The following is a 26,265-nucleotide window of genomic DNA, read 5'->3' as shown; positions in this document are numbered from 1 at the left end:
TGTTCGATCTGTTTTGGAAAATGTCTACCGTTGCTATGGCCGGGTATAACTGTCAGTCATCTCAATCTCGTGAATGATTCACACACACAAAAAAACATAATTTAGCAGATTAAAGACGAGCTTCATCATCTTCATTTTCTGGTGCAATCGGCTAACAGTCTTCCTTCATCAGATATGTCATAGCGTGCAGCGGCTCAACTGGAATGTAGCAAATTTATGTTAATGTACAATTGATAATTAAACAAGATGATTGACTTTAATAAACAGATGCATATTTAAGCATCAAGAACGGAAAAACATTAACACTGTCGGCTATACTGAGATTCGATCTCAGATCGTTTGAAGCTCAGAGAGTCTATTGTTAATGCATTGACCACAGATATCGTCTGAATAGCTTCGGTCTACTATTTTCTCTGTTTTAAAAGTAAAAAAAAAAAAAAAAAAAAATGATGTCAAAAAATAAAAAAAGTGTTTTTACAAGACCTTGTGCTGTTTATTTATTATTATTATTATTATTATTATTATTATTATGCAGATGTTAATTCAGCCATTCTGTTGGAAAAAGATTGTCCCTAATGTAAAATGGAAATGAATGGTAATTTTATTTTAAAAATATAAAATATTTAATAGCCTATAGGCTATAGGAGAAAAAAACAATATGGTGTAGCAATATTTTAGAACTATCAAATCAAATTAATAATAAAAAAGTAGCCCATGTTTGTTCGGGATTTGACACGTAAGTTATAGCCTACCACTCGGCCACGAATTTGTTTTGTTTTATTTTGTTTGAAATGTATTTTTACATATTTTGCTTTCGTTAATGTTAACCAATTCTGAGCATAATAGGCCTATATTTTTTCCCTAAAAGTTTGTTTTATTCTCTGCTTTGTTTGTTTATATTTTAACATATTCAATCAGTCTCATTTTTGTTCAAATAATGAATTATTATTATTTTTTTAAATAAACAGATAGGAAGCTTACCTTTTAAAATGCCGCAGTTGCTGCTGTTTTGCCCTGTCACTTGCCCGGTATAGCCTATAGTAATTTCGCGAACGACTTTGAAATTCGACTGGTTTATTTTTGCTGCGGCAGTAGTAATAGGCATTGTGGTTGATTATTTATTAAAGAATTCAACTGATAATCATAACAACATGTAAGCCTAATTCTGAATATAAGAAATAATGCTTAAACCGACTAACATCGGTTAGTAACTGCAAGTCCTGAAAATGTTTTAATTTTACGGTAAATTATTTTAATTTATTTCACTGTTATGTTTCAGTTAATAAATCTACAAACACATTAAAATAACACGAAGTAAATGACAAGTAACCTATTGACATAGCCTTTCTAAATTATAGAAAAAATGGGCACACAATGTTAACGTGTGTCTACTTTGTTTAAATTAAATGAATTTGAATTCGTTTAACCACAATATTTATCTTAAATTTATCTGTGACCTCAGCTCAGATTACTGCCGCGGCAGATTACGGCATTAAAGAGAATAAACTGACACTTTTCAAAGTCTGTGATTACAGCGCCACTCAGCGGTAAAAGGCAGCAAATACACATCCCAATTTTGCCGCCCCGGGAACGGCGGCGGTAAAAGTCGCATTCTGGTTGGGCACCATCTGTATGTAGCGTATGTCAAACATGTCTTGTTTTGTCAGGCTCACCCCATTGTGGTTTCTCTCTCTCTGTATACATCTCTTTTTCTGCCATCCCCTGCTGTGTGTGTGAGTACTATAACTCATGGCTAACATTCTGCCCGTTTACCCTCAAATGCCCTTATCACTCCGTAGGCCAGCTGTGCATATGTGTGCGGATGCGTTGGTGTATTTCTGGCTCTCTGTCTTTCTTGTTCTAATTTAGAGAGGCTAAACAAACCATGTTCATCACAGGGATGAGCGGTGGAGCATAGAGCCTGGTCTCATTCAGGATATTTAAAGCTCAAGTGTGTCCTTTTTTCAATGTTATAATACTTTCTCTCCGATAGATATAAAAGGACAACTATTATTAAGCCAATTATTTCAACTTCCATTTCATGCTGATTTCGAAGATCTTTGAAGATATTGTTTTTCTGTGCAAACTGTCTATAACAGCTGAAGCACAGCACGTGGTGAGCAGTCACGCTACTTATAGGAACAAATCTTAGGACTAATCAACATCACTAATTGACTAGCAAGTCAGAGTTTAAGTCAAGGTTTTCCTAGCCTCACAGAACTGGACTCTATCTGTAAAACATCTAGTCTACTTTGTAACTTGTACCTGGCTAAGAACTACCGGCTTATTTCTTAACATTTAGGGTGTTTAGGTTCCTCTGATTGAAACTCTGATCAAACTCTAGTCTCTGACGCCTTTCAGAAGGGAGCTGAACTGATCATACTGGTATCAGAGTGCATTACTCTTTAGTATTGTGTAAGCCTGAACTCCACCGTTCAGACATGCCCAAATATGTCATCAAAAACCATTAGTCTCATTGTGATTTATGCAGGGCAGAGATGAATAGATATGGAGCAAATTAAAAATAAGAATGGAGATGAGGAATAATAATGCAGTGAATCAAGTTAGAGCTCTTCACCTTGGTTTGATATTGCAAAATGGATATGCAATATTTCTTTACCTATTCAAGTGTAAGCTTGCCTGATCTGTACATCTTCTCTATATAACCACTGTTAAAATTAATCTTTGTAAATGATCCTTTCAAGGTTTTGTGTGTGTGTGTGACCCCAGTGAGTGTTATGAGTCACCAGTAAAGAGTTTTGGCTAAAGCACTGAGAATTTCAGTGCTTTCACAACACATTTTTTAACATTTATCTGTGGTTTATTCACTTAAATGCGGTATCAGCACAAGTATAGATTCCTGAAGCGAGTCACACCTAGTCAGATGTAAGATCCTCTTTGCTGCTTATTCTGTTCAAAAACTGCCTACTTAGAAAATCTCTAGTAATTTTGTTGTGTGCTTTTGTAGTTTTAGTCATTTTACTTTTATTTCAGTTAGTTGCCTAGGCAACATTTATAATTTCTGTGCAAGTTTCTCATTTAATATTTGTATTTTATTTTATTCCAGCTTCATTTCAATTAACAGACAACTTTTTTTATAGGTTAAGATTTAGTTAAAGGGATAGTTCACCCAAAAATGAAAATTCTGTCAGTAATCACTCACCCTCATGTTCCAACCCCGTAAAGCTTTTGTTCATCTTCGGAACACAAATGAAGATATTCTTGGTGAAATCTGAGAGCTGGCTCATTCCTCCATAGGCTTCTATGGGATTGAAACTTGCAGAACAGCATGTGTGTGATGTGTGTGATGCATGTGATGGACACACAGGCCCACACAGACAAAAATTAATAGTTGAATAAAGTTGTTATTTTTGTTTTCTTTGCGCACAAAAAGTATTCTCGTCGCTTGATAAACTTGTGCTTGAGCCTCTGTAGTCACTTGGACTATTTTAACAATGTCTTTACTAACTTTCTGGGCCGGCAAGTTTCGATCCCATAGATATGGAGGAGTGAGACAGCTCTCAGATTTCATCAAAAATATCTTAATTTGTGTTCTGAAGATGAACGAAAGGGTTGGAACAACATGAGGGCGAGTAATTACTGACAGAATTTTCATTTTTGGGTGAACAATCCCTTTAGAGGTTGTATCAGCGATTTCAGGCGCAAACATAAAACCAAAACCAAAATAAATAGTGTTCCAACCAATCACCGACAGGGGTGGGTGTTGTGAGGTTTTCGCGTGCAGCCGTCATAGGCAGCCGTGCATGAGCGCAAAACCTCACAACACCCGCCCCTGTCGGTGATTGGTTGGAACACTATTTATTTTGATTTTGAGTGTTGGTGAACTGTGTTTTTGTGTGCAGATTTCAGAGGCTTGGCTGCCTACAGAGACGCATTTTTTTGACGGCTTGCTTATGGGGCGGGCAGCTAGCGGATCGTTAGGAAAGATTAGATGAATGTGATAATTTATGTTTACGCCTGAAATCAGCTGATCTAAGGGACCGGGCAGGGTGGTAAGGGTAGAGTAGGTCAGACAGATATTGGCGAGCAAGACCATTAAATGCTTTGAACGTTAAGAGCAATACCTTAAAGTGGATACGTGATGCCACAGGTAGCCAGTGAAGGTCATGAAGCAGAGGAGTAATGTGAGCAGAACGCCTAGTGGAGGTGAGAACTCTTGCTGCAGAGTTTTAACATATTGTAATCTTGAAATAAGTTTTTTGGGAAGACCAAGAAATAAGGCATTGCAATAGTCCAGACGTGATGTGATTAATGCATGAATTAAAGGGGGGGTGAAATGCTATTTCATGCATACTGAGTTTTTTACACTGTTAAAGAGTTGGATTCCCATGCTATACATGGACAAAGTTTAAAAAATTAAGTTGTACATTTGAAGGAGTATTTTTGTTCTAAAAATACTCCTTCCGGTTTGTCACAAGTTTCGGAAAGTTTTTTTTTCCGAGTATGGGCATGTGTGACGTCAGATGTGGCGGAATTTCCTTACATGGGTCCTAAGGGCACTTCTCACGGAAGAGTGCGCGCGCACACGTAGACCAGAGCGAGAGAGCGAAATGTCACCAAAGTGTGTTTGTGGTTGCCAGGGCAAGACAACCCTGCACAGATTACCAAAAAAAAAACAGCATTAAGGGACCAGTGGATGGAGTTTATTTTTGCGTGTCGTGCGTTGGAACCGGGCGGTGAGTAAAACTGCTTCAAATGTCTCTGTGTGTTGTTAGCTCGGCGCGTTAGCAAAGTTTTAGCTTCGCCCACACGGCCCGCCTCCAGCCGCTCGTTTTTTTCCGGAAAGACTCGGTACAGCCTATCTTTCTTTTATAGATATAATAAAACTAAAGACTTTTTGGAGATATGAAGGATGCAATACTACTCTATAGGTACTCAAGATTAACATGAGATTGAGTGAAAATGAGCATTTCATTCCCCCCCCCCCCTTTAAGGTTTCAGCATCGGCTAAAGTGAGAGAAGATCATAGACGAGCAATATTACGAAGATGGAAAAAAGAGTTTTTAACAAGAGAAGAAATATGAGAGCCAAAAGATAGAGTTGGATCGAATAAGACACCAAGGTTACGAATTGATGACGAAGGCTTAACGCAGTGTTTCCCCTATAATTTTTTCCAGCAGCGGTGCTGTTACGTGCCGGAGGCTGTTACCAAGCCGCGCTCGGGGGTCCGGGGGCATGTACCCCCGGAAGATTATTTTTTTGTTGCAAATAACCCCTTAAACCATGACTTCTGGCAAGTTTTGTGGATATAAATGGACATTTTGAGACATACAAATTTGACATACCATCAACAGAAGGCATGATTATTGCAGCACGTACCTTGAACTGGTTGGAAACAGGATTAAGACAGGATTATCATGTTTTTCTTTTGTATTTTTAGCCTAATATTGTATGATGTTCGTTTTTAACTTTTTATTAATCAAAGAATCTTTTTAAAAAAAAGAGCATCACATATCACACATAGCATCTCATATTGCTATGCAACCATGAACAGAGGCGCGTCTGAAAACGAGTGCGCCTTGTCGCTTCTATTATGAGCGCGCATACCGCGCGCCTACATTTGAAATAACGAACTTGAGCGCGCAAAAGACACGATATGTGAACAGGCCCTTATGAGCGCGCTTGCCGCACACCCACATTTGAAATAACGAATTTGCAAACGCAAAAAACGTATGTGAACGGCCCCTTATGGCAACGTGACATTAAATATTTCCATTTGTGGCTCTTTCCTCCTTTCTTGTCAACAAGTGGATTCAGAGCCATCGCATTAGCAGCGCCGCCGGTCGCCATGTTTCACGTGTTTTTAGGTGTGTAAGTGAATGTTGTGATATACTGATCATGGGAAGATTTTGCAGCGGCGCTGAAAATCCAGCGGCGGCGCTGCGCCGCTGCTTAATACATTGTAGGGGAAACACTGCAACGTGAATTCCATCAATATCAAAGGACTGGTCCATCCTTTTGACTGAGGCAGTAGAACCAATCACTAATATCTCGGTTTTCTTATCGTTTAATTTGAGGAAATTCAGGGACATCCAATGCTTGATGTCCCTGATACATGCGGTGAGTGAGTCAGGCAGAAATGGCCTATCGGAACTGGTGGTAAGATAGATTTGAATGTCATCAGTGTAGCAATGGAATTTAAGTCCATGTCTGCGTATGATGTCACCGAGTGGATATATGTAGATGATGAACAATAGCGGGCCAAGAACCGAACCTTGAGGAACACCCTGTGTAAGTGAAACAGTGGCAGATCTAAACCCTTGTATAGTGATGTAATACTTTCTGTCGCTAATGTAGGAAATGAGCCAGGAAAGAGCAGAGCCAGTGATGCCAATATCAGAAAGCCTAGAGATCATTATTTCATGGCAGACTGTGTCAAAAGCAGTGCTTAAATCAAGGAGCATCAAGATGCTTATCAGCCCTGAATCCATGGACAAAAGTATGTCGTTAACCACCCGAAGAAGGGCAGTTTCAGTGCTATGTGATGGGCGAAATCCAGACTGAAAAGGTTCAAAAAGACCATTACCATCCAAATGTGATCGCAATTGAGAAGCAACAACCCTTTCAAGGACTTTGCCTAAAAATGTTAAGTTGGATATTGGTCTGTAATTGTCCATATTTAGGTGGTCTAGGCCTGTTTTTTTAAGAATGGGGGTCACCGCAGCCATTTTTAATTCTGCTGGAACAATGGCAGACGCCAAACTACAGTTTATCATGTGTGTTATGAAGGGTGCAACCTCGGGCACACACAACTTAAGCAAAACAGTAGGTGTAGGATCAAGCCGGCAGAATGTGGAATTTGACGTCACAATTAGGTCACTTATGGCAGCAGGAGTAGTTAGAGTGAAAGCAGAGAGAGAGTTTGTTGAGTGAGCGGAAGCAGCTAACTTTAAATGAACATAGAGATGCAGACTAGATCTGCTATGCAAGTATGGACTTGCTACTGCTAATAGATGCAGAGACACACTGCTATGAGCATGTAAGATATGCTGCTGCATACAGACACACATTAATCCTGTAGTAGATCTAGGCAGGTGGAGCTGGGGGAGGTGGAGGGGTTCAGAGGAACTCTGATAGCGCACTGCAGGACTAACTTACAGCAAACACTGAACCAGATTATTCAAATGTTGAGCAAGCAATCTCATTGACTACAGGATCAGCAAAAGGCCAATCAGCTCGTGTCATGCGGTAATGATGCGATTGCTTGCTATAGTATCAGCCTGCGCCCTGTAGAGTTTTATGCCTGAAATAGATACTCTATATATGAATGAAAATGAGTAAGCAAGTAACAACACCAATAAATAAACAAATGCACCAATAAAAATAGCAACTTTGTAGTACTTCCTCAAAATTGGTCATTGTGTCAGCCTGGAACCTTTAAGCACACCTTTGTTTCTGAGCACCTGGAAGTTATGTAAAACCAGCCAGTCAGATTTGAACTGCTGATTTGTTACATGGTACTTCCGTTCTTTGTGTGCCATGCATCAGTTGGTCCATGGGTGTTGCGTCTGAGGCTGAATCACAGAGTGATGTGGCATATTGGTTTATGATTTGGTTGTAGGTTCAAACCCTGCAATGACTGACTGACCATGACTCTTGATCTCATCGGGGACCGGCCCTGTAATAAGTAGAGTAATAAAGTCTTTTTGGATAAAAGTGTCTTCTAAATGACTACTCAGCCACTCTCATAAACTGCTGGGGTGTTTGATACTGTTGCAGCAGTGCGTTTCTGCGGTGACAGTGTTTCTGGGAAAGCGTTGGGGTGTTCGTGCAGATGCTTCACTCAAACCCCTTCTGCTTTCGTCCTTTGCACACTCTCTCTTTCCTGTGTGCCACCGGCTGCCTTCCTGTCATCTCTATTTTAGTGTGAGGTCTGTGGGCCTCTGAAGCGTCTCAGTTTCCTTTCTCGAGATGACTGTTTCCAGCGCCAGACCAGGCGACAGCGGGTCCCGCTCCTCAGGCATGCTGGGACGTGGGGAGTGGCGCATGCCTCGTGTCTGAGTTATTTTACAGGTCTCACTCTGGGATTCGTGCAACATGTTTACAGAGATGTTTGTGTCTACTGCATCTTATTTGTGCCCATCTTATAGTTGCTTTTGTGAAAACTTGAGCAAATCAAATTTAACAAACGGATGCACCAATACTATATTTCCTAGCTGATATAATAGCAGATTATTCAGAATGATACTTAAAGGTGAACTAAGTAACTTTTTTTATCTTAACTGAACAGCTTCGGAGTCATTGGAATGGTTATATTACTTATTTCAGGTTGAATGGTGGTCGTTTCGCACCCCCCTGGTGCCCGTGAGCGGAAAATTCGCACTTGCAACTTTGAGACGGCGGGCCGCCGGCAGCCGCGGCAGGAAGTATCGCGTGATATCAGGTCTCGCGATGTAAACAATTGCTTTACGGCCAAAAGAAATCGGCTAAAATGCTGTCATTATTGCGCTCCCTCACGCTGTTCGAACCCGAAGGAAGAAGACGTTTTAAAGAATGTCCCATCTGCTTTGATGTCGTTGATCTATAGCCTCTGGTGTCTGAGAATCACCAACGAGTTTTTACAACAGTGTTGTCAAATATCTATTCCGAAGCTGTGGGGGGAGCTCTAGAGAGAAACCTGCGAGCAAAAAGCGAGAATACAGCGAAGAAATCCCGAAGCTACTGAGTGCTGCTTTAATGATATAATATGATAGCCAATTATTCTGCCGATACCAATAGTTTGATTTTCTCAAGGAAAAAAAACCTTTCCCAAGTAATGCTGTAAACTATACAGGAAATATTTACATTACATTTGCATTTGCTATACAAGGAACCCTCTCATTTGGTACATTACTTATAATATTAGAGGTTATTATTTATGAAGGACTAAAAATGACAGAACGAAAAATAAATAAATAAATAAATAAAAGTAGAAATAAATAAATAAATGCAGAAATAATAGTAAAAATAAATACATTTTGGTAATATAAATGGCTATTTCTGTATTTTTACATGTATTTATTTATTTATTTATGCATTTCTATGTGTATTTATTTATGTATTTATACATTTATTTATATATTTATGTATTTATATATTTATTTATTTATATATTTATATATGTATTTATTTATACATTTATTTATTCCTACATTTATTTATTTCTGTATTTCCACATTTCTACATTTATTTATTTCTGTATTTCCACATTTCTACATTTATTTATTTCTGTATTTCCACATTTCTACATTTATTTTTCCCTGCGCTTGTATGCTAATTGACCAATGGCTAAGCCACGCCCCCAAACGCGATGAGCCAATCACAGTACGCATAGCTAACCCAATACACTTGGACATTCTCTGCTTCCTCGTCCATTGCAATGCATTGCGGTTATCAGTTTTCATTCGTTTTTATGTTTTTTCTTGTCATTTTAGCTTTTAAACAGCGTGTGTGTGTGAATTTGGTTGGGTGACAGTTGTAGGTTACAGTTTGACAAGAGTTTACAGTTTGACAAAAGCACAATGTTGTGTTTTACACAAATATAAGTAGGCTAAACACTTTGCAGTTTTAATTATGTCCTGTATGAACAAAATGGAGTATGTTTTTTATGTTTCCACTGTTCATCGCGCCCCGGCGCCCGCTCTCTGACACACACACACACATCCAGCATGCAATCTTGACATCGCAGCCTGTTCTTCTGCGCTCCCACCAAACGCGAATAGAGCGTCAAATTCGCGCGTATCCGCGTCTAGTTCGACGCTTGAACATTTTGAATCCAAAGCGAATAGGACGCGCGTATAAAGCGAGCGTTTGAAGCGAAATAGCACCAAACTATAACGTTTACACTGTGAAGTGTGAACTGTAAATCTTTGTTCTGGAGCTGAAGCTTATCGACCTTCTCAACAATAAAATTATTAATATAACCCTCCAATGCATATTTAAGGCCCTTTTGGTGACATCGAGATGATATATAATCTTTCTGTCTCTAAAAAATCATCAATTGCCTCCTGTGAAATGTCTCCTACTGTGACAGCTGCCATAGAGCTGGTAAGTCCCGCCCCTTCCGCTAACCCCGCTGGACCTCTAGGTTGAAAAATCGTCAATGCAAGTGAATGGGAGAAAATAATTATTTTCTGGTCCCGTTTGAATTTTGCCATGAATGTGAACATATGTTGTCTGTGAATTTTTTATATAACTTTTCGTGTAAAGAATGCTAGAATTTAGCGGGTAGAAGTTTGATACGGTTAGACTTTGTGTGAGAGCACTTTGTGGACTACAACTCTCGCTCCTTTCGACGCGTTTGAAACGTCAACACCACTAGCACACGGACACTAGCTCACGGATCCCGCTAAACGTGGCTGTGTCTTTGATGCACTTCATCGCCTTCTTTCAGGGAGAGGAAAACCACGGGTAAGTCAACTTTATGGGGTGACGTCACATAGGCGACATGTAGTCTTTCTCGTTATGTCTTTTCCACAACTGCTAGCCGAAGAATCGTACCATATACTGTCAAACTCATAACATGAAAAGTTATATAAAAAATTCACAGACAACATATGTTCAATTCATGGCACAATTCAAACGGGATCAGAAAATAATTATTTTCTCCCATTCACTTGCATTGACGGTTTTTCAACTTTGAGGTCCAGTGGGGTTTTACTGAAGGGGCGGGACTTACCAGCTCTATAGCGCCTGTTACCGAATGTTGACAGAGTGAGTGGAGGGGGCGTGGTTAGCCATTGGTCAATTAGCATACATGCGCAGGGAAAAATAAATGTAGAAATGTGGAAATACAGAAATAAATAAATGTAGAAATGTGGAAATACAGAAATAAATAAATGTAGAAATGTGGAAATACAGAAATAAATAAATGTAGGAATAAATAAATGTATAAATAAATACATATATAAATATATAAATAAATAAATATATAAATACATAAATATATAAATAAATGTATAAATACATAAATAAATACATATAGAAATGCATAAATAAATAAATAAATACATGTAAAAATACAGAAATAGCCATTTATATTACCAAAATGTATTTATTTTTACTATTATTTCTGCATTTATTTATTTATTTCTACTTTCATTTATTTATTTATTTATTTTTCGTTCTGTCATTTTTAGTCCTTCATAATTATTGACAACAGAGCTATTATATTCAACTGCTATTTATTTTCAGGTATAATAATTACATAAAAAATACCATACGGTAGGTTTCATAAGCACTTGTCTTAATGGCAAATTTATTCAAACATAATTAATAATAAATAAGCTCCTCTCTAGTGTTTTTTATAGCTCTTTAATAACTGTGAACATTAGGGGTGTGATAATACACTTTGCTCATGAGATGAGACGATGCATGATATTAGGTTCACGGTATATTAACTCGTTTTAAGAAATCTTCAAAGACAAATTATATGATTGGAAAAAGTATTTTATTTGAAAATGTAAATAATTGTAATGCAAATAATTGTATTTCAAAATGCAAAACAATGCAGGTGCATTTTGAATGTTTTAACTAATCTTGGGCTGTCACTAACGATTATTTTGGTAATCAAGTTATCGGTCAATTATTTTGATGGTTAATCGAGTAATCGGATCATTTTTTGTGTGGTAATAAAAATAGACTTAAGTGAACAATAACCTGCAAAATTACTTAAAATGCATATATAATAACAATGAAGAAACAAAAATGGGTTCAAATAAAGTATCAAAAGCAAGTAATCATTTGTTTGTAATGAACAACACTGTTAAAATACGTAATGTAATATACTGTAATATAAACTTATGTACATTACATTCATCACAGCAACCCAAACTCACAGCATATGCAGAGATTGAATCTGTTAACTGAGTCGCTGAGACGCGCTCCATGCATGAATATGATAGCAGCGAAACACTTCCTCACTTCAACACTTCAAATTCTCTATCAAACACAAAGTGCATCAGACTTTATATGCATTTCCAAATGCACATTATTGGAAACTCAAACAAACAGCACATGCAGGGACTGAGATTGTGTGGAGCAGAATTTACTGTGAATGGAGCCACTCTGAGAAACATGTTGAACGGATGTAATTAATCTTGTGGCACGAGATCTAGTCACATGGATATTAAGTGACACTGTTCACAAGCTGTCCATGGTTGAAACAATGATTGAGCGATTATGTGAGACATGATACATTTCAGTAAGTTGTACTGTATATTTCAAAATATCATTTTGTATATCAATATCATGCATTCATTTGTATTAAAGTGAAAGAAAATACTCTGTGTCGGCGCTGCCACTCGAACTGATGAGCAACAGCGATCGGTCACGTCACTAAAAGGAACACGCTGACTTTTTGGGACTTTAGCTTATTCACCGTATCCCCCAGAGTTAGATAAGTCCATACATACCCTTCTCATCTCCCTACGTGCCGTAACTCTGTCTGACGCACACACCGCTAGCCTAGCTTAGCACAAAGACTGGAGGTAAACGGCTCCAGCTAGCATACTGCTCCCAATAAGTGACAAAATAACACCAACATTTTCCTGTTTACATGTTGTGATTTGTATAGTCACAGCGTGTACAAATAACAAGGTCACATGAGACACAGCCATCTTCTAACCGTATACATACTGGGAACTATATTCTCAGAAGGCGAAGCACTGCTACTTCTGCGGAGTGATTTACTCCAACTCTGAGCGAACTCTCTGCTCCTCACCACGGGCTTCTCATGTGCTGCGAGCAAATCACTCCGCCCAAGTAGCAGTGCTTCGCCTTCTGAGAATATAGTTCCCAGAATGGATACGGTGTTGCCGTTGGCATTATCTTGTCACTTATTGGGAGCAGTATGCTAGCTGGAGCTGTTTACCTCCAGGCTTTGTGCTAAGCTAGGCTAGCGGTGTGTGCGTCAGACAGAGTTACGGCACGCACGGAGATGAGAAGGGTATGTATGGACAGGCATATCTAACTCTGGAGGATACGGTGAATAAGCTAAAGTCCCAAAAAGTCGACGTGTTCCTTTAAGAGCGTCAAAACGCCATTTATTGTTTGAATTTCATGATAAAATTGACAATTTGAAAGCTGATACTTTCTTTTTTTTATCAGAAGTAACATGCACAAAGCTCTTTGTGATTATTGGATGTGAGGTGCTACCAATAATGTTTGATGTAGGGAAAACTGCGGACCTGACAACCCTGAACTACGGGTGATTCAGAGGGTCAGATAGAGCCTGCTTTAACGTCGCTATTTTTTAACTGTTAATGCGTTATTGTCACGAAGTTGCAGTCTGACACGTTTCCGCCCTGATTGACAGGATATAATCAGCCCTGATCATTGGCTGTTTTTCTGACAATGAATTGTGAAAATAATTGTTTTGTTGGTTTTAGGGATGCACTGAAGTATTGGCCAATAATTGTTATCGGCTGATGCATCGGTGCTTCCTTAAAACAAATGTAGAGAAATGGGTACAGACACAAAATGTAGAAATTTGCATGCAGATCCGTTAAAATGAAATACTGCACTTCTCACCAGTTTAATGCCAGGTATACACCTCAGCTCTTGTTACATGTCAGCGTTTTGAATTAATGTACGTGTACACCGGTGTACAGCAGTTTCAGTCATGCTTAAATTGCCTTCGGGTCTCACACACTAAACACACCTCATTTGACCTGACTCGCAGAACAAGTCAGTCTACTGCCTGAAAAGTCATTAATAGACCAAAAGCATAATTTCACTAAAGTTCCCTGTTGTGTAGGCAATTCCTTCTAAAATGAAAATGCTTGACCTTACTTCCCTGAAAAGTAAGAACCTAAATTAAATTATCAAGGCAAACAGGCACAAATTGCTCCTTTTGCTGAATGATACATACACTCATACCCTTAAAAAATATGGGAGCCAATTTCAATTTGAAAAAAATACAAAACCCTTTATGACTTTTTGTAATCTGACACATTTTCTGATCGATGTGGTTAATGTTTCTTATCTTTTCATAACTGTATCCTTACTGGTTCAAATGTATTATTTTTCGAATACCTTTGTTTGCTAGATTGTTGTGACTTTTAACTTTAACTTACTGTATCAAAAAATAGTGGTGGGATTTTGTAACCTTAAATGCCCAGTGTTGCAATGTTTTTCCAAATCAGACCCTAATGCAAGTGTTGCCTAAACAAAGTGTTTTTTAGAATTAATGGCTTCCAAGACATATTAAGGGTGAAAAAAAAATAATACATTATGAATATCATTGCTTGGGTCTCTCAGTTTTTTTTTTTTTTTTAAGTGTACACTTTGATTCGTCATGGCAACAGTAATTCAAATGATGTAGTGATGCTGTGCGGTCTCAGTAAAGTATGTCAGATTGTGGTGGTCTGCTGCATTCACTAGAACCTATAATGCTCAGAACTGAAATATAAGCTTTGCATTCGACACATGAAAAATTATGATCAGCAATAATTTGATGGGTGTGTTTTTGACTTGCTTTAGTGATCGAGCAAATAAACAGCACTTAGTCATAACTCGTTTCTGTGAATTCCCCCATAGTACAACATCGCTGCAGATTTCCAGTTAATATGCAAATGAACAGTTTATGCAAGTGCATAGATGTATAGCCTTACTCAGAAGACAGTTTTCCAATTTGTAATTCTGAAAACAAACCTGTGTCTTCACACTGTCAGTCCACATCTGATTATTTGTGAATCCGATTGGAATCTGATCTAAATGATTGACTGTCCACACTGTGTATCGCAACTGTTCAGTTTTTTTAAGGTAATCAGATTCCAAAAATGTAAGTACTTGTAATTAGATTATATTACATTTAAAATACAACTTTTTTATTGATTGCATGTTTACATATTACTCACACAATGGCTGTAAATCATTCATAATAATTGATTGATTCTCCATAATTGTTTTTAATGTTTAAAATGTTCCTTTCTAAAATAAAAATAAAAGTATATCGCTCATATACATTGAGAAAATCTTTGTGAAAAGTTTTGTGAAATTGCACACACAGACCAGCCACTAGTCAGATGTCTATAATCACATGGGAAATTGAGAGGCCACAAAGCATTTGACCACTGGATTTACAGAAATCCGTTTTCTGTTTTATCAACATTGCATATATTGTATTATTTTAATTATCACTCAGCAAGTCATTTAACCATGTTGCTATGTCTTTGGAAGGCTTTTGTCTTTCAAACACATTTTTTAAATGTATTTTTATATCAGTTTGGTACAACATTATCCTATATCCTATCAAATCAATGTGATTTAAACAAGTTTGGTCAAAAGTAATTAAAAAGTAGTCAGATTATATTACCTAAAATACTGTATGTAATGTAATGCATTACGTAAAAATTTTTGTCATGTAATTTGGAGTAAGTAACGGACTACAATTTTCAAGTAATCTACCCAGCACTGACAACATCTGATGTGTTTTTACGTGGCTTGAGAAAGTGAGATAAACCACCCGAAATCCGATTACAGCAGTCAAACTGAAACTGATTTCTAGAAATGGGAATATGATTTCAGACCACATCTGAATGTAGCTCAAAACGGAATTTGTAAAATTCACATTTTCTGTTTTTTTTTTTTTTGCCGTTCACACTTTCTAAATATGATCGGATTCCAATCGGATATGCACAAAAATCAGATTTGGACTGTCAGTTTGAACGAGGCCTTACTGTGTGTCTAAAGACAGATTGGCACTGCTGTGTTAGTAGCTGTGTATGAGTTGGCAATGTTATCTCAGTTCCTGTAGCACAACGTGATCTCAAAGCGCCAGCAACAGCAAGGTCACATGTTCAATTCTCAAGGTAAAAAAAATGATACTGCACCTCTCAATGTGTGTTTTTTTTTTTTTTTTTTTTGTCTGTTCTCTGCATAGATTTGTTGCTGGGAAGAGAAAATGTTAATTATAAATAATGAATTTAGTACTGATAAAAGAGAGAATTTGTTTATTATAAAGTATTTTTTGTTTATTAAAGTATCATCATGTCATACCTTTTGTCTCGTCTTCATTGAAATCAATTCACCCTTCATAGGGAGTTTGATTGACAGGCGATCTGACCAATCACAATCCGCCGTCCACCGGATCCGCCATTTTGTCCGCCAAAGCAGTCAGGAGAGTTAGTAGATTAACTTCGGTGGACTTGAACTTGAAAAACGGTGTGTACTGACGTCTTTCCACGGTTGAAACAACGTTCCTTCTGATGTTCATTCATGTTTATTTGATGCTATAAATTAACACGAAGAAAGAGATGATCGGTTCACGAGCTGCTTTGACTGAGCAGCGATCTGTCAGACACATTAAAGAGCCACAAAACAGTATTTATTGTTGAAATTTCTTTAAAAAAATACCAAATTTGAAAGTTGAAACTTTGTTTCATATCAAAAGTAACCTGCACAGCCCTGTCTGTCAGCGCATTATCAGTGTCCCCTTTGCTCCGCAATTAATTTTTTTAACAGCGTGAGAACACGGTGTGGCGTGAGAGCGGCGTGGCTTGTCGGACATGGCAACAGTAACTAAAGGGGGCGGGTCTTTGCGAACGGTCAGTTGTGAATGTAGTCTCCTGTGTGCTTCTATCTTTGTATTTTGCACAGAGAATATGTAGAATATTCCAAATCAGTTGCATTTCAAATCATAAATTCCATTTGACTCAGGATTCTGCCAGATAGTAGTAGGATAATGTAGCTTAGTAGGGTTTGGAACAGAGCTAATATGTCTCGTTTGATCATTCAAATGTAGGCGTTCTCCCTGTTTGTGGTTTGTAATTTCATCGCAAGCTGAAATAAATGTGACATGAAGTCTGCGTGTACATGCGTGTGCATGTGAGAGTGGGAGTTAGACGGCCCCCATGATTGGCCTTTGACCTACTTTCTTTTCATTCCTTGCCTGTAACTGTGTCAGAATGATACTCATATCCCAGTGTGAGACCACATTTCTACCTTCCCTCGCACTGCCGTTATCTCCTGTTGTTCACTTTATGGGCCTTTTCACGCTGAAAGATTGCGGTGTACGTGGCCACGATATTCTTTCTCTCCTGTTCTCCTCTCCTTCTGGCTTCTCACCAGTCGCTTTTTGTTGTTGGTTTTTCTTCCAACTTGGCAGCTGTGTGCTAACGGAATGGTCTCTCTCACTCGCTCTCCTTTTCATTGTTTTATAGCTCTCCTCAGCGACAGGCTGGCCCCTTCACAAACGTGGGATAATTAAATGTTTCATTCTTTTTTAAACACTGCTGCTATGCTGCACTCCTTCTCCTCAGGTCTAAGATTAATAAACAGCCGTGTGGTTTTTGAACGAGAGCCCGACAAGGCACACTTACCATGGTAACTCGTTGAACTCTGGGGGGTATAAACTGCAGATATACGAAACACACAGTTGTATACAAACACTAAGTCTCAGAGTGGCGCTCTTAACGCTCATAAACTTACACAGCCATTCAGTCGTTCATGCATGATATTCATGGGATGAACATTGGAAAAATATTAATGCAATTAACGCAGCATCCGCTTTTCCCGTCATCCTTTGGCTGGTGTTACATTATATGACCACACTCTTATTCATGCAGATGCTTTTAAACCGTTCTAGCGCGATAAGACACAAAAGAGAATGTTGTGCTATACTGGCGCTCGCCTGTGAATCTCATGTCTGTAACACACACACACACACTCGTGTGCACAGAAAGCTGCTTCAGACAGCGCTTGAACAGATAAAACACAAAATTATGCCAAAATGCACATTTGTCAAGTATCCAGGCAAGCACAGTCTGAAATGAGTTAAATTAAGTCTTAAATGAACGTAAAGAGTTAGAAAATGGGATCTGCATCATGTGCGGCAGGTCTTAAAGGGACAGCAGCCTAATAAACCTGCTGCTGTCTGTCAATAAGAAAAGGAGAAAATCACCCGCCTCTCTTGCCTGAGTAACGTTTGTAGCTTTAATAAGTATTAATCTATATTTAATTTATAATGTATGCAGTGAAGAGCGTGAAGTGTTTGATAACTTACCTAACTGTTTACAAGTTTGCATAGGTCAAAGACAAAAAAAAAAAAAAAAAAACCCTTTGTGTGCATTTTGACAGAGCAAGTGAATATCTGAACTGGTCTGACTGGACATGTATTATAATGGACTGTGAAGATTGTTTTAAGTTCACTTAAAGGAACACTCCACCGTTTTTTGAAATTGGGCTTATTCACTTTCTTTCCTACATTTAGATTGGTGGGCAAATGCATTTTTGTCTCAGTGCATGCATTGTTTTAGTTTGACAGGGTCGGCGCTAGCTTAGCTTAGCATAATGAATGGAATCCTTTGTTGCCAGCTAGCATGTCCTGAGTAAAAGTGATATAAAAAATAAAATAAAAACCCACCTAATTACTTCTTGTGGCCTGCGTATTCACAACAAGTACAAATAGCGATGCAGATTAACACTAGGCGATTTCCTATGCAGATATTGACTTGGGACTATATTAGGGGGAAGCACAGGCGAAGCACTGCTACTTGGGCGCAGAGATATCACGCCCAAGTAGCAGTGCTTCGCCTGTGCTTCCCCCTAATATATAAGTCAATATCTGCCTAGGAAATCGCCTAGTGTTAATCTGCATCACTATTTGTACTTGTTGTGAATACGCAGGCCACAAGAAGTAATTAGGTGGGTTTTTATCACTTTTACTCAGGACATGCTAGCTGGCAACAAAGGATTCCATTCATTATGCTAAGCTAAGCTAGCGCCGACCCTGTCAAACTAAAACAATGCATGCACTGAGACAAAAATGCATTTGCCCGCCTATCTAAATGTAGGAAAGAAAGTGAATAAGCCCTATTTCAAAAAACGGTGGAGTGTTCCTTTAAATTAAAAGTGGTTAAAGCCTAATAAATGTTCAGATGTATAGCTTTCGATTATACTTTAATGCTGAATGGATATAATTAATGGCTAAAATTGAGAAAAAAATCACTTTCATAGAGACATCAGTAGCAGTATTGGTGTGTCGGTGAGACTGGCCTTCATTCAACAAAAAAAAAAATGTCATTAAACACATTTGAAATATAAGATACAGTCTTTATGTTGTTTCTACATTAATTTGGAGTTTAAAATAATATTTTACAATATAAAACTTTATTAAAAATGTTCATTTCAGGTGCGATTAATTGCGATAAATTGCAGAAAAAAAATCATAATTAGTTAATTATTAATCGAATTAAAGCACTATTATATTATATTATGTTGTTTTATATTGAACTGTTCTGCATGACGTTTATTATTATTTTTTTTTTTTAATTTAATAGACTTTCTTGGTAAAGAATAGCAGCTAACAAAGCATTGTAAAAAAATTTTTTTTTTAAAAAGTGCTTGGGTAACCTACTTCAGCTTCTGAATTAACTGCTTGTTCTCAGATATATGATTTAATATCTCCAAGTCACAACAGGGGTCAAATAAAATGGAAAAAGCACCTTTGGGTTGCAGCTGTGTGATGTAAGCAGTGTTTGTGTGTCCACTGTACAGGTCTGGTACTGTACAGATGATGTTTTTGCTCCGGTGGCCGAGTGGTTACAGGTTTTAGAGGCAACACTGGCTCAGTTGAGCGAGGCTTTCAGAGTGCTTTAGTGTGCGTGGCCGTTCTCCTGAAGCTTTGACACCTCCACGTGTTCTCCTCCCCTCCCCCCCGTCCCAGTGTGTGTGTGTGTGTGTGTGTGTGTGTGTCCGCTGGAACAGCAGAGGTTTAAGACGCTCGAGCAGGGGAGCTTTAGCCACTCCCTTAGCCAACCAAGATTTTCTTTTTTTATCCCTTTATCTCCTCCTCCTCTAGTTTCCCTTGTTCTCGCTCACCCTCACGCTCACTCGCTCGCCCTGGCTTTTGTGTGAGCGGGCGTATGTGTGCAGCACCGTGCGAGAACAGAAGAATGTGTGTGTGAGACAGAGAAAGAGAGACACAGGCACAGACAGACAGACGAGGAGAAGCGTAGAAGACAAGATCTCGTGCAGCGGTGAAGAATGGAAGACAGCGCGACAGTGTGTAACTCTACGGCCATGCTGAACCACCACTGCACCGGTAATGCAGCACGGCGGGATTGTGGGGAGGGTTGTGTGTGTGTGATTGAGATGCATGGGTGCGTTTGTGTGCAATGAATAAGCAAGAGTCTTCCTTTTTGTCATGTGGAGGTTCCCTTCTTCACACCACACAGAGAGGAAGTGTGTGTAACGCTCTAACCTCACTACATTGATGCATCTCAGCGGTGTGTGTGTGTGTTTAGTGGGATTCAAGCAGTTCATTTGAATGCTTGTAAATGGTCACCACCCCGGAGAGAGTTGTGTGTGGTTAGTTGTACTTCAAAATAAATCTTTTTTATAAATTTATGTTGGCTTGACAAACTTTGATTTTTTTTTTTTTTTTTTTGCAAAATTCCTCATTTTCTAACTTGCAATGTTTTTCTTGCAATGCATGATGAAATATTGCCCCAAAACATAATTTCCTTTGAACGTTCAACATGCATTGAGAATGTTCTGGCTGGATGCTTCAGCTTCCTCCAGCAGATTTGGCTCAGACCTACAGCCTGTTCTGATGTCCCGTGCATTGCCTCTCCTAACCGATCGAACGTACACTTTTACCTCAGGACATGATCAAACATCAATTCTGTAGACTTGCACTGAACATTTCTTACTCAATCCACCACATTTAGCACAGACTCTCAGGCTGTCTTTTCAAATAATTCAACTTAGGCCTTTTCTTAGTGTAGCAGATCCATGAACTTTTGCTGAGGGAATGTTAGGAGGACTGTACTGCAAGTTTTATGTTAAAAGTTAATTATTGATTATAAAAGTGTTCATTTTAACCATAGTGGTTAAATTATTGAGTTAAACGTGTTTAATTTGGCGCAAAATTTCAGGCGTATATTACTGTTAAAAAGGTTGGGGTCAGTAAGATTATGCTTTTATTCAGCAAAGGCACATTAAATTGATCAAAAGTGACAGTAAAGACATAAAGGATTTCTATTTCAAATAAACAGTTTTCAACATTGATAATAATCAGAAATATTTCTTGAGCAGAAAATCATCATATTAGAATGATTTCTGAAGGATCATGTGACACTGAAGACTGCAGTAATGATGCTGAAAATTCAGCTTTGATCACAGGAATAAATTACATTTTAGAATATATTCAGATAATTAAAAAAACAACTGTTATTTGAAATGGTAATGTTTTCATTTTTGGTCAAATAAATGCAGCCTTGGTGAGCATTAGAAGCCTCTTTCAAAAACATTTAAAAATCTAATCTAAATCTAACCTTGATTTAGATTTATGAATGGTAGTCAGTGCATGTCATGCCAATAAACAAAAAGTCTAGTTACAGTGGCAGCATATATTCTATATGCTTCCATTAACTACATATTTTTTTTTCCTCATACTTTCTCCTTAATGAAACTCTTAATGAAACTATTCAGATCCGTGAGGTATAGTTACAGGATCAGATTCATCCACGCAGAACCTGTTCCTCTGTAAACTGTGTTTCAGCCACAGATGTAAATATCTTTCTGTTTCAGTCGATATAACCTTCAAACTTTTAGGCTTTTAAAACATTTTTGAACTTCATGATGAGGTTTTCTCAAGTCAGCATTCACAGATTATCTTGACAAACTGTCTTTTCTCTAGTTAGATGATGTTGTGTCTAGTGTGCGTGTGTGCAGATGCTTGTTTCTGTGTCTTGTGGCTTTTTATTGGGATGCCACGTCTGTACAGAGTCTGTTTGTGGTGTCTCATTCATGAAGAACTGGCTTGGGGGAGTAGAAGCAAATATCTCAGTAAAAGTGTGTGTGTGTGCTTCAGGTATACCTTATAGTATGGGGACAAAGATGGCAATATCTGAAATCATTGCCCTTGTGGGGTCCAAACAGCTTATGAATCATACCATGAGATGTTTTTTGAAAATGAAAAAATGCAGAAAGTTTTCTGTGATGACTAGGTTTAGGGTTTGGGGATAGAACAAAATAGTTTATACTGTATAAAAAGCATGGTCTATTGTGTGTGTGTGTGTGTGTGTGTGTGTGTGTGTGTGTGTGTGTGTGTGTGTGTGTGTGTGTGTGAGGTTAGAATATCACTACTGAGGATGTGAAACAGAAATACACAGGTTCAGTGGCTAAATGTGGGCTGAATACTGCCTCTGGTCAGGGTGTTTCTTCCTTTCATTGTAATAAACGCTGGTTAACAAAACAATAAAAAAAGGTGAACGATTAACTAGTGTGTGTGTTTGGTGTGTGTGTGTCTTTGCTCACACCATATGTGAATCTGCCTGCAGTGTACTGTATGTGTTCAGCTGGTGTTCGGATGGAGTGTGTTTGCATGTCTCCTTGCAGATGGTACACACACATTACTGTTTACCTCCTTCTCTATGTAAATTTCCTTCTGTGATGTACTCTTTTCTCATCTTCTTTAGATAAAGTTTAATAAAGCTTCTTTAACAAACAAAACAAAACAAAAAAAAATGGTAAAACACTTTCTCCTATCCGGGTTTGAATGCGGAGACAACTGTAAGTAAACCATTAAAGGTTTATTTCCTCTAAGTGTAAACACTGAGTCTCTGTGGCGCTTTCAAAACATTGCTCTGTTTGTTTAAGTGTTCAGACCCGCTCAGCACGGCAACACAGGCTCAACCAATGGCAGAGGTCTGGGGTGGGGCTTTCTGTTTGTCTGACCAATGGGGAATGACAGAAACCTGTTTGAAAACACGACCTTTGCAATTCTGTTTGGCGCTGAAAATACACACTTCAGGTTTTAAGACAGTGAAGGAGTGTTGAAAATAAAACTGTTGCGTAACAATTATACTACCAAAGTTCATCTCTCTCTCTCTCTCTCTCTCTCTAATATCTCTTTCAGTTGTTTTATTTCATCACATCTTTCATAAGTATACTGAAAAACATGCAGCACAATTATACCCGTGTATATTACATCACACACACATTTACTTAGCAATCTGCTGTAGACGCAGGACAATCCATAGACTTCTATTGTTTTTATGTCTAGCTAGTAAGGTTGAAATATTGCAAATGTAGGAATCGTTGAATGATAATGTACGATAACTGAATGATTTTAATACTTTAAGTTTTAGTTTGACGCAGATAGCAGAGAATAGACTGTGCGACTGATACTGTGAGCGTTAGCGTATGCATGTGCTCTCATAGCAAAGTATTGATTTTCATGCAAAATAAAACACTGCATAGTCTTCACTGTATGAATTAAATATAAATTGGTTCTTATTAAAGATTTAAAAGTTATTCAGTCAAGAGCAGTGAGTGATTTCCTCTGTCTTTCGTTGTTTAACTTGAATGACATAGACTGCAGAATGTATATTAGGCTGCTGTCACTTTAAGATCTAATCTAATATACTGATATACACCCAAATGTTTATGTTCACTTAAGACATAACTGACTGTGTGCTTTGGCGATGTATCATTCAACACATGTAGCCTATCACATTGAGTTCTTTATTAATGGCTTCATAATTATTTGTTGTGCTCGTCCCACTCAATATTTTGCGTATTTCTTTAGCACTTTAAAGTGTCAATAACTGTGGTGGTAGCACTGTGCTATATGGATATATTTACATACCGCATTATACATTATCTAAGAACACCCTAACCCTAATGGAAATCTTCTGCAAAAACTGCATTTTCAAAAAAAACAAAAAACAAAAAAAAAACTCACTTCTGGCTATTAATCTGTTCCCAGAATATGGGTGAGCAGACTCACAAACACACACACACACACACACACACACACACACACACACACAGGTGCTGTTACAACCGTCTGCTGGTATTTGGCGCTGAACTTGATGTACGTTAGGCGGGAGTCCAGCAGAGAGTCTCTCAGACAACTTTAACAGATGGACAGCCGCTGTCTGCTGTGTGTGTGTGTGTGTGTGTGTGGGTGTGTGTTTGTGTAGGATGTGTTCATGTGTTTAAGTTTATCTAGCGGTCAGAGGTTAGTTTGGAATTGTGCAATCGATATCCAAACCATAAGAATAGAAACCACTAGCTCTTCTGCTTCTGCATGCCTGGACGTCTGCACTGATATAAATGACTTTTAAAAGCACAACAAATTCATTAGCCACGAGGAAATCACGTTTAGATGATGTTTGCACAAACAAAGTATTAAAAGACAAACTACCACGGGATTACCATGTATTTTTGGACTTTCATATGATGGATGGTATTTCTGTAGTTTTCTCTGAAGGACTTTGGAGTACCATGGTATTATGATGATGGTATCTGATACTATCACTGTACCGTGGATCTGCCCAATTATTTTTTGTTAGAGGTCGATGAATAGCCAATGCTGATAACAATATATCAGGGTGGCTGGAGGCCGATGCAGTAGCGACATGTGTATTAAACCGTTTAGTGATGCCAAATAAGATCATGTTTATCTATTAAGTAACGCAGACTAAATGAATGTGTGGGTTAGTAGAGTGGATGTGCAGTTCTCTGTGCAATAATCCACTCATCCATCAGCATCAGCGCTGCGTAACCCTGTCTCTACACTTGCTCCGCACTCACAGTTGGCCCGAATGCACAGTCTAATGTCTTTAAACGGACGTGTCAGCACACGCGCTACACCATCTGAAGCCGCTGCGAGGCAAGGTGCTGGAATCTGCTGCGCGATAATTAGCACTTCATGCAGACGTGCATTTTATAATTACAGCACAAGTCAAACCTTCATTCTTGGGCACGCGCTGGCACTGACTGTGTTCAGAACTGAAGACTAGCGTACTGCGTACTGCACAGTGTGCACTGCACTGCATGCTGCCTACCATTAGTTACTATGTGAAATTGTACATATTGTTCAGTTCAGATGGTGTTCAAAAAAATTTAAGAGCACTTCTGTCACATCACGTCATTTTGATGCATGTTTAATTCGGAGAGTGGCGAGTTAACATTTAGAAAATTAATTATAGATAGTTAAGTCAAGTCAAGTCACCTTTATTTATATAGCACTTTATACAATACAGATTGTTTCAAAGCAGCTTTACAGAGATAATAGAAAAAATGATGCATTTCCGCTGTTGAAATCAGCTGAAGTCAGGTCATGGTTGATTTACTGATAATTAAATAACTGATAACTTTAAGTAACACTTTTTTTTATTTTTGCCGGTAATTCAATGTTAAAATGTTATCGGCAGAGCAAGCAATGAGGTGTTCAAATGATTTTACTACCAGTTTTGTTGCGCTGTAGTTGAAGGTCAAGTCGAGCACACTGCAGTAGTGGCCATAAATGATGTGTTTAATGACCCTACAAGTTCAATAAACCATCAAAATATGAGGAAAATATTTTAGATTTTTAAAATATTTTAAGTATAAGGTAAGAACAAAACAACTTAATTAAGTTATTTATTACCGGTACACAGAATTATTTGGTTAAAAAGGCAAACTACAGCTACAGGTTTTATTTTACCTACCATGCAAAAAAATGTAAAGAACTTTATTAAAAAAAAAATATATATATATTTTTTTTAATTGCATGGTAGGTAAAATAAAACTATGCTATTTGAACACAGCCATGGCCATTACTCTGAAATTACTTCCGGATTATTAGTCACATGGAAATACTATATGGTCAAGTTAAACACGACCTTGCAGTGTGTACTGCATTTTTGAGCAAATGCAGAAGGGTCATCTGGGTATGCATAATATGCAAAGTTTATTGCTTATTGTTAAACTGGTCTTTAGGGTAATTTTGACGGCCAATCGTAGGGCTGCATGATTAATCGTATTTTAATCGTGATAACAAAAGCACATGCAACAGGCCTGCAGCTCTCTTAACAGTTGGTTAGTCTTTTGAGCATCAGCTAAATCTGTCCACAATCTAAGGAGAGAAGGTGGTGAAAACGCATGTCACAACACTGCTCTGTGCCTCTTATCATCATCTAATCTCACACCAGCTCCATCCATGTGTGAGTGTGGTTTTGTGTGAGTGTGTGTCGAGCCTCGGGACATTACAGTGAATCATTAACATGAAGCTTCAGTGCTGTGTGGTTAATCATGTCTGTTACATGTCTGCTGTTCTGCTGAAGACAGAGGAATCTCATTCATAAAGCTGCAGGACACACTCTCACAAACACACACGGCTCAGCAAAACCTTTGGCTTAAAGAGGTATTTCCTTTTCCCCCAAAAATGAATGTTCTGTTAGAAGAATTTCAGCCTCATCTTGTGCCAAACTTAAATGACTTTCTTCACAGAATCACAAGACGTGACACTTTTCCATATAATGAAAGTCA

At 38.2% G+C, this 26,265-nt stretch overlaps 1 protein-coding gene across 4 annotated transcripts in view; it reads left to right on the top strand.

Annotated features, from left to right (window-relative positions):
• eml4 (EMAP like 4) overlaps nucleotides 1-26,265 on the top strand; it is a 121,720-nt gene that overhangs the window by 28,388 nt on the left and 67,067 nt on the right. For 2 of the 4 annotated variants that reach the window (XM_081351537.1, XM_081351535.1), the window contains exon 2: nucleotides 19,802-20,044. The exons of the other annotated variants lie outside the window; for them this stretch is intronic. In XM_081351537.1, the coding sequence (XP_081207663.1) occupies nucleotides 19,987-20,044 (58 nt within the window). In that variant the 5' untranslated portion in view covers nucleotides 19,802-19,986. The remainder of the gene's footprint in view (nucleotides 1-19,801; nucleotides 20,045-26,265) is intronic. 4 annotated transcript variants of the gene reach the window in all.

This window comes from Scardinius erythrophthalmus, assembly GCF_964197995.2.
Source record: "Scardinius erythrophthalmus genome assembly, chromosome: 21".
NCBI classification, from domain to species: Eukaryota; Metazoa; Chordata; class Actinopteri; order Cypriniformes; family Leuciscidae; genus Scardinius; species Scardinius erythrophthalmus.
Note: the sequence above shows the minus strand (reverse complement) of the source record. Positions and strands in the feature narration are given on the sequence as shown.